Source organism: Biomphalaria glabrata, chromosome 7, assembly GCF_947242115.1.
Source record: "Biomphalaria glabrata chromosome 7, xgBioGlab47.1, whole genome shotgun sequence".
Taxonomy (NCBI): domain Eukaryota; kingdom Metazoa; phylum Mollusca; class Gastropoda; family Planorbidae; genus Biomphalaria; species Biomphalaria glabrata.
Window position 1 is genome coordinate 10,082,063 of NC_074717.1, and position 9,506 is coordinate 10,091,568.

The 9,506-nt window shown below is 37.9% G+C and overlaps 1 protein-coding gene and 1 non-coding gene across 2 annotated transcripts; both read left to right on the plus strand.

Annotated features, from left to right (window-relative positions):
* The first annotated feature begins 436 nt into the window (after positions 1 to 436).
* On the plus strand, positions 437 to 623 carry LOC129927551 (U2 spliceosomal RNA). Its single transcript, XR_008779156.1, has one exon. It is a non-coding gene; the product is annotated as a U2 spliceosomal RNA (small nuclear RNA).
* Positions 624 to 5,911: 5,288 nt separating this feature from the next.
* On the plus strand, positions 5,912 to 9,013 carry LOC129927330 (uncharacterized). The gene has a single exon (XM_056035840.1). The coding sequence runs from the start codon at positions 5,912 to 5,914 to the stop codon at positions 9,011 to 9,013; it is 3,102 nt and encodes a 1,033-aa protein (XP_055891815.1).
* Positions 9,014 to 9,506: the final 493 nt, after the last annotated feature.

Genomic DNA, 9,506 nt, shown 5'->3' on the forward strand with positions numbered 1-9,506 from the left:
AAAAGGATTGCACGGCGACCCGTTTCCGAAACTCTACCAGAACCTCAGTCCCGGCTGCTTGTGCTCCGAGGGAGCATAGGTTAAAATTGTGACGGAACGGGTCAAAGTGTAGTCCAAGGGCAGCCATTTTAATAGCTAAAAAAAAAAGTAAGTATTTTAGTAAAGTAATTAAGTATAGGTTAATCATGTTTTAAATTTTCTCTTTAATTCTTTATGATTTAATGTTTGTGAAATGTGAGAACTTACAAATATTTTTTTTTTTTTAAAGTAATAAAAAGCCCACAAAAAAGGCTGGAGGGTCCAAAAATAGAGGCATATAAAGCCCCAAAAAAAAGAGGCAAAGAAAAGAGGCCTAATGCCCAATGATTCCAATGATGACAAAGCTAAAATTGAATAGCGCAAAATCTGAGGTTTCCTAAAAAAAAAAAGTAGTAGTATCTGTTCTTGGAAAATTAAGTGGAAAGTAGTATCTGTTCTTATCAGCTTGATATCTGATACGTGGCTCATTGAGTCACTACGATATTAAACTGATTTTTGGAACTAGGCGAGATGTCCGGGGCTTGCTCCGCTCTCGCCACGGGTCGACCCGGTATTGCAGTCCTTCCGGGAATGGCCCAACTCAATTTCAATAAATGGTACGATTGGTAGTTCAGCCTATCTCCTTTCACTCCTAATTCTAATTATTTTTTCTATTATAATTGTCATTATAATATTTTTTTTTCATTATAATTATGATAATAATAAGTATTATTATAAGTATTATTATAATAAGTATTATTATTAAAATTATTATTATAATTATTAATATTACAATTATTATTAGTATTATTATTATTACAATTATTATTACCATCATTATTATTATTATTATTATTATTATTATTATGTTAGAAATGAACGAGTAATCATTCTCTGGCGCTGCCAGGTTAGAGTTTCGCTAAAGAGAAACAAAATTCATCGTAGTCCCTTTAACAGTTTCCACTGAGGAATTTTCTGGTGATGTGGCAGGTCTGCAGCAGTACCGCCCTCTGACAGGCAACGAGGATGTTCCTAGGAATGTTAAGGGCCTTGAAGGTGTCTGTGAGGTCAGTTGTTATTATCCCCTCGGTTGATATAACAATGAGGTATATTGTTATTTTGGACAATTTCCATAAACGCTTAATCTCCAAGCCTAGGTTTTCATATTTTCTTTGTTTTTCTATCTCAGTTTTTCTTAAATTATGAGACAGTGGTACGGTGATATCGATAATGGTAGCGGTTTTTCTTTTTTATCGATGAACAGCAGATCCGGGCGATTGAAATCTACCGTTTTGTCGGTCAGAATAGGCCTATCCCAGTACAGCAGATGTTCAGTAGTCTCGAGAACCTCTTGTGGAGAGTATTTATAATAAGAAGGAGTGTCCTTACCGATCAAATTGTGCGTCAAAGCCAGGTGTTGATGTATTAACTTTGCAACTTGGTTATGGCGACCTAGGTAGGCTGGTTCTGATAGTGCTGGACATCCTGCCATTATGTGTTCAATCGACTCGCCCACATTTCCACATTTTCGGCATTTGTTGGCGACATTGAGTTTCAGGATATGCTTCTCGTAATTTTTTGTCCTGATTACTCTGTCCTGTATTGCTGTAACAAAGCCTTCTGTTTCAGGGTAGAGATGACCTGCTTTGAGCCATGTTAAGGAAGCAGCATTGTCGATGTTGTCCCCATGTATAAAGCCGGAAATTTTCCGTGGAGGGTTTTTTCTTCCCATTGGCGAATCTCATGCCCTACGTCGTTCAAACCGACATTGACATCAGCATTGTGTAGATTCAGAGGGGTTGCTTCGGAGTCATATTTGCGTAGAAAGGAAAGTAATTGATTGCTGGAGGCGAGCAGTTTTATGGTATTTTTAAAACTTGCATCTTACACAATTTGAAGATGTTCTGCAATCCACGACCCCCATCCTTCCTGGGCAGCTATAACCTTATGGTGGAGGACTTAGGGTGTAGGCATCGAAATTTGGTTAGTAATTTTCTAATGAGTCCGTCAATGTCATGTTGGTCGGTTTCAGTCCATTTGATCACACCGAACGCGTAAAGGAGCACTGGTTCGGCCCAGCTGTTTATTGCAGTGCTGAGACTACTGCCAGACAGTTTGGTGTTGAGGATTTTATTAACTCTTTGCTTATATTTACCAAGAAAGTCCTCTTTTAATTTCTTATGGTTTATTCTTGGCATTCTGGTTTATTCCAAGATAATAATACTTATAATTTTATTAATTTCTTGTCTTTTTATTCTTTATAAATCTATGTGATTTATTTATTATTTAGTAATTTATTTATACATATATTTATTTAATGGTTATATTGGGCTAGCTATGATTTTTTATTTTATTTTTCATTTATTCAAATATTTTTTTTTATTTTACGTATTTATGCATTTTTTATTCAGTGTATTGATTCAAGTACAGATGAAAAGATTATTGTGATTGTTGCAAACTTCCGAATGCTACTGTGTAAATTCTGTGGATTATACAATAACAACAGTGGATTTACGAGTTATGCTGATCAAAATGTAAGTAGCAGTATTTTCCTATCTTTTATTTTGTTTCAGTTACTCATTTTTAAATAGCTAGCTAGCCCCACTGTCGCGTAGTATAGACAAGTGTCTATTTCTTTCTCCTAACTCTGTTTTTTTTATTTCCTCTACTGGTAGTACGTGTACGGGGCGAGAGTGTCTTGTATTTTTTTGTTTTGAATTGTTTTGCTACGTCACAAAGTCCGGTGACATCTATCGGTCATTCTTTGTCATGAGGCAGTTCACCCTCTAGTTTGGTTGTAGCGGACGGTGTGTTGGCTCGTAAAACGTTATTTGTCTGTACCTGTTTCTCGGACTTATTATTCAGTTGGATTTTTGGGACCCCTGTTTAGGGTGAGTTATTCGTTTGTGATATCTATTATTGTATGTTGTAAGAGGTTGTCACTATTTCTATTTTTAGTGTAGAAGTTGAGAGTATTGTGTTTATTTCGTTTATAGGGTGCCAGTGTTGGAGTTGTGGGCGTCGCTTGCCGTCTCAAAAATACATATTGCAGTTTTTTTCATTGTCATTGTCAAACTTTACTATTACCAAGGTTGGCAGTGTTGTGACGCCAGTCGGTCAGAGTCTGGTGGACCATAAAGCCAGGGTGACAAGTTAATAGCCGTATCAAAGGTGCTTAAATTAATTATTGTATAATATCTTTATATATACCTATTATATATATATATATATATCTAATATATATACTGTCTATTTGTCATCCTCATTGTACATACACATATATGTTTCATACAATTAAATTCATTTATTTTTGTTGTTATTTAAACTATTCACCTAGTTGTTTACTGTATGTACGACTGTGTGTGAGTGATGTTCTTGTCAGGTTGAACCCCGGGACCTTAACAGTATACAGCTAGTTAAAAACGCAAATAAATCCTAAACCTGACAAATGGGGGCTCAGAGTCCGGCTGTGACTACTAGGTCATAGATTGTCTTATCTAGTCTTGTTATCTTATAAAATAAAAAAAAAAATATATACTGACTAATACCCCTTTATTGTATTTATATTTGATGTATTGGGTACAATTTGCTGAAGAAAAAAAAATGTTTGTGTACTTCTCATAATTGTTTGGACATCAAAAGTAGCAGAGGCTTGAAACATTGTTAAATTTATCATTAATTTGTTTGAATTCACCGCCATATTACCATATGTGTTGATTGTTGATATTGAGGATTGTACCAATGCTAAATTCATCATTTATGATTTTGAACTCATCATCATATGACTATAGGTGTTGATATTTCAAGATTGTGATTTATATTCATTTATTTAATTTTTTCTTTCATGTAATTTTGTGCGTCACTTATGACCGAGTGACGAGTGTCTTCTCGCTCCCGGCAACAGACAAGTGTGTGGGGATTGACCGTTGATACATGTGTTAGAGGCCATCGTTCCTGTGTTGGTGTTTTGGAAGTCCCTGTAGCAGCTACCTTTCTACGCATCGGCCTGGAGTGAGGCGTTTTCTCTCCGACGTTGGATACTGCTCAGATAGGTTTTCTCTTTCTTTGCCATACGACACACTCATAGGTTGTAGTTTACATCTTATGTGTGTATATTATAGTATATCATAGTAATAATAATAATAGTATTAGTTGATTTAGCTTAACAGAGTAAGGCACTTAGACCATGGAAACCAGGTTAACGGTAACGTCACAATTTATTAGTGATGGCCGTGCTATGGGGTACGAAGGGGAAAGGCTAGAGAAATATGTGAAGGAACGGAAAGCTGAATATGATAGAGATAAGGAAGTCGCGAAGGCAGAGGAAGAGGCTAGGTTTGAGCGGCAGGAGAAGTTGAAGAAAGAGGCGAAGGCAGAAGAAGAGGCTAGAAAGAAAGAGGCGAAGGCAGAAGAAGAGGCTAGGTTTGAGCGGCAGGAGAAGTTGAAGAAAGAGGCGAAGGCAGAAGAAGAGGCTAGGAAGAAAGAGGAAGAAGAGAGATTTGAACGTGATGAGAAGGCCAAACGCGAGGAGCACGAAAGATGGAAGGAAAGAGATGCCAAGGAGTCAATCAAGAGGAAAGAGGAGTTGGAACTGGCTAGGCTTAAAGAAAAGTCTGCGCCAGAGGCAGGCGGGGCGGCAGGACAGTCAGGGGATGTGCGATACAAGAATGTCTTAGACAGGCTTGACAAGAGTTTCCAGGGAATGAAAGATGACGACGACCTCCTAGCTTACCTAACACACTTTGAGGCCGTTGCAGCAAGGTGCAAAATAGAGAGAAAAGAGTGGTCCTTGCTGTTGTCATATAAACTGACCACCGCACTCAGAAACTTCATGCTAAGGGACAGTCTGTTCCTTAGCGAGAATTATGAAGAAGTCAAGACTGCACTTCTTCGCCATGCAGATATCAACGCGGAAACCTGCCGCAAAAGATTCCATCTCGTGAGACCAAGTCAAAACGACTTTAGGAGATATGTAACAGAATTGAGAACAGCATTAGACAATTGGTGCAAGATGGCCGAAGTCGGTAAAACAGTGGAGGAGTTAAAAGACTTGTTGATCAAAGATAGGATCTTAGAAAGTGTTTCGAGTGACGTATACAGGCAACTAGTTTTGAGCAAGCACAGAACAGTAGATAATATGCTAGAAGTTATAGAAGGATTTAAGGTAGCTGGTTCTGATGTGTCCATTTGTAAGGAAGAAAGTGTATATGTTGCAGCAGCATGCAGTGAGTCGGGGTCAGATGTGTCTATTTGTAAGGAAGAAAGTGCGCATGTTGCGGCAGCGTGTCGTGAGCCTGTGAGAAATAGAAGTCCAGGGATTGAGAGTAACTTAATTATTTGTTTTAAGTGCAAGAGGGGAGGCCACAAAGCGTCAGAATGCCCTCAACGTTCGCAACTTAACTCTAGTCCTGCTTCTGATGTTAGATATAGGAACGCACCCACAATCTCCACTAACACACAAAGGCCCAGTAGAAATGCATCACAAGGTCGCTACCAAAGGCAGTTTGATGGTAACGGTCGAAGAATCCGCGGCAATAGTGTTGGGAGACAAAGTTATGCTACATACGAGAATTCTTACAATAACAGGCACAGTAGAACGGGTGGTACTGGGGCATATCAAAACAGAGATCAAGGCCCAGGAGGTTCTTATAGATGACTGAGTGGTCCTCACAATATTCAAAATTGTGGAAATTGTACTTTAGGGAAAGGAGATGAGTATTTTTCCCCCTGTAAGAGAAAAACTTTTTCATATGTGGATAAGACATTACGTGATAAGTCTGTGGGTAAGCTGAAGTTTGAAAAGGGGAGAGTAAATGGGATAAGTGTGTCTGTTTTGAAAGATTCTGGTTCGAGTGTTATAGGAATTAGAAGCTCATTAGTTGGTGAGAAAGACATGATTCCTGGTACTTATAAATTAAAACTTGTTGATGGGACAGTGAAGGATTATCCATTGGCATGTGTGAGTATTGAGTCGGATTACATTGTCGGTAAATATGTCGTAGCTTGCTTTAAAGATCCGGTTGCAGATTTAATTCTTGGGAATGTTGACAGTAATGTGAGTCGTGAGTTTAATTGCTCAGCAGTAACTAGGTCAATGACAAATAAGGAGATTGAGGGCGGCACTGTAAGTGATTGTCGAGTATTGGAAGAATGTCGAGATGTGCTAGGTACAAGCGAAGAATTTTTATGTGAACAGTTGAGTGATCCGTCTTTAAAAGATCTATGGGAGCGACATGTGGACAGTTGTGTAGATAATAAAAAGAATGGAAGTGTGGAATATAAAGTGTTTGATAGACTATTGTACAGAGTGTTTAGGGGAAAGTTTGGTGAGGAAGAAAGACAGTTAGTTGTACCTTCAGCTAAGAGAGAAATTGTGTTGAAAACCGCTCATGAGAGTATGTTGGCAGGACATTTGTCATTAAGAAAGACTAAAAGTAAAATCTACAAATATTTTTTCTGGCAAGGTTTAGATAGAGACATAAAAGAGTTTGTGAGGTCGTGTGATATTTGTCAGAAAGCTAGGATGCCACGTCGTTGTGACAGAGTGGAGCTTGGCCAAATGAATGTTATTACCACTCCGTTTTATAAAGTTGCAACAGATATTATTGGCCCATTGGAGTTAACTGACAATAAGAATAGGTATATTTTGACAGTAGTAGATGTTGCTACGAGATGGCCTGAAGCGATACCACTGAGAAATATAAACACAGAAACAGTTATCGAAGCACTAACTAGTATTTTTTGTAGAATTGGGCTACCGACTGAAATTTTAAGTGATCAAGGCCCACAGTTTACTTCGGAATTGTACAATCAGGTCTGTAATTTTTTCTCTGTCAAACCAGTGCATTCTACCATTTACCACCCGAGCTCTAATGGGATGGTTGAACGACTTAATTCTTCTTTAAAATCCTTTCTAAGGAAAGTGTGTCAGGATAGCCCTTGTGATTGGGACCGGAAAGTCAACGCAGCACTGTTCGCCTACCGAGAGGTTCCTAACGAAACAACGGGAATGTCACCATTTGAGCTTGTCTACGGAAGACAAATGAGGGGCCCTTTGGCTATCTTAAAGCAAGTGTTCGTAAATAACGAAGAGGAAAATGGGTACAAGAATGTATTCAGTTATTTACTGGATTTGAAGACAAGATTATCTGAGGTGACTGCTATTGCTAATTTCAACAGTAAGGCAAACAGAAATAAATACAAGAAACAATATGACAAATACTCATCGAGGCGTGATATAAATGTGGGTGACTGTGTTTTAGTCCTCAAACCACACAGAGACAGTAAGCTGTCCGTGTTTTGGCAGGGCCCGTATAAGGTTCTAAACAAGATTTCCCAATTTAATTATGTTATCCAGAAAGAAAATATGACAAAGATATATCATATAAACAGACTTATGAAATACCATTGTAGGGTAAAGAAGGGAGATAACCTAATTGTTGTAGATGAAAATAGAAATGAACTTTTGTCAGCTAATATGGTTTCAGTTGTAGGGGAGGAAGACGTTGCTGAGCAGGATGAATATAATGATGATATGCTACCTAACATTCCAACGCTAGAAATTACGCAGAAAGAGAAGATTCACGAGGATGTCTTCACACAGGTCAAAATTAACCCCAATTTGAACCATATGCAAAAGATGCAAGTAAATGAAATTTTAACAGAGTATAGAGACATTATATCCAATGTTCCTGGCAGGGCCACAGTCGAAAAGTTTAAAATTAAATTGATTGATAAGAAGCCTATAGCTCTGAAACCATATGCGGTGCCCATTCATATGAAAGAGAAAGTGAAGCAAGAAATCGACAACATGTTAGAATTGGGAATTATAGGGCCGACGGACTCCCCTTATGCAGCGCCAGTTGTTATAATTAAGAAGAAAGATGGCACACTCCGCCCTTGTATAGATTTTAGAAAATTAAATAATATTACTGAAATACCTGCTGAGGTAATTCCTGAACAAGAAGATTTGTTTAACATGTTGTATAAAGCCAAGTACTTTACATTGGTGGACCTAACAAAGGGTTACTGGCAAATTCCGATCAGTGAAACGAGCAAACCTTTTACAGCGTTTAGAGTTCTTGGGGAGCATTATATGTTCCACTACTTACCCTTTGGGTTGAGCGGTGCTCCAAGTCATTTTAATAAGGTTGTTAAGAGTATGCTAAGGGGAGTAGAAAATGTATTGTTCTACTTCGATGACATTTGTATTTTCAGTGAAGACTGGGAATCACACTCGAAGAGTGTCAGAAATGTTTTTTGCGCTCTAAGAGAGAACGGCTTTACACTAAAACCAGATAAACTTGAGGTGGGCTACACTAGTGTTAAATTTCTGGGTCATAATGTGGGACAAAGAGTTATCAAACCTGATCCTAGCAATGTAAAAAAGATCATGGAATTTAAAACACCCACTACAAAGAAAGAAATACGTAGTTTGATTGGTCTGATAAATTATTACAGCAAATTTATTCCGAGTTACGCGGATTTAGTATTCCCCTTTACAGAGTTACTACGTCGGGGCAAGTCTATAAGAGTGGACTGGAACTATGAGTGTGCGGAGGCATTGAATAGAGTGCAGACTTGTTTGAGTAAGTATCCTATTCTTCGTTTACCTGACCCTTCTCTATCTTTTTTTCTTCAGACCGATGCTTCAGATAAAGGAATTTCTGGTATTCTCTGTCAGTGTATCAAAGGTGTGTTACATCCCATAAAGTACGTAAGCCGTAAGTTGTTGCCTCGGGAGCAGAAGTACTCTATTATTGAACGGGAAGGATTAGCCATAGTATATTCTGTTAAGAAACTGGACAGGTATTTAGCAGGTAAAACATTTCACCTGCTGACTGATCACAAGGCCTTATCGTATCTCAGGAGCACAAACTTTACAAATGCACGTATCACAAGATGGGCATTGATGCTACAAGACTACTCCTTTGACGTTGCCCACGTAAAGGGAGAGCACAATCTGCTGGCTGATCTTTGTTCAAGATTGATATAGACTTCCATCCGCCATTTATATTATGTCTCTATGTGTTATAACATTTGAACTTGTGTTTTATATTATGCAAATGATACTAATTTCAAGAATATAATGTGTATTTATCTACCATGAATATAAGTTGGTATATTATATTAATGTTGTATTTGTAAATATGATTTTGTAATATAACTTGGTTCTTGGCCAAAGTTGATATGGGTCACCTTAAAAGTCAAGGTAACCAACTTTTCTTTGTTATTGGATTTTTATCTTGACATGTATTGTGTCTCCTTAGTTCATTAATTGGTGACTCCCCATCATTTTTTTTTCTTCCATTATTACATTTTGAAAGGTGACATAGATGCACTTATGATCATTTTGTTCTTCCTTGTTCTTTCTACAAAGTTTTGTCTTCGAAAGGATTTTTGATGACTGGAATTTCTTTCAAAATTTCCAGTTCGTCGAGGAGGGGGGATGTCGCGTAGTATAGACAAGTGTCTATTTCTTTCTCCTA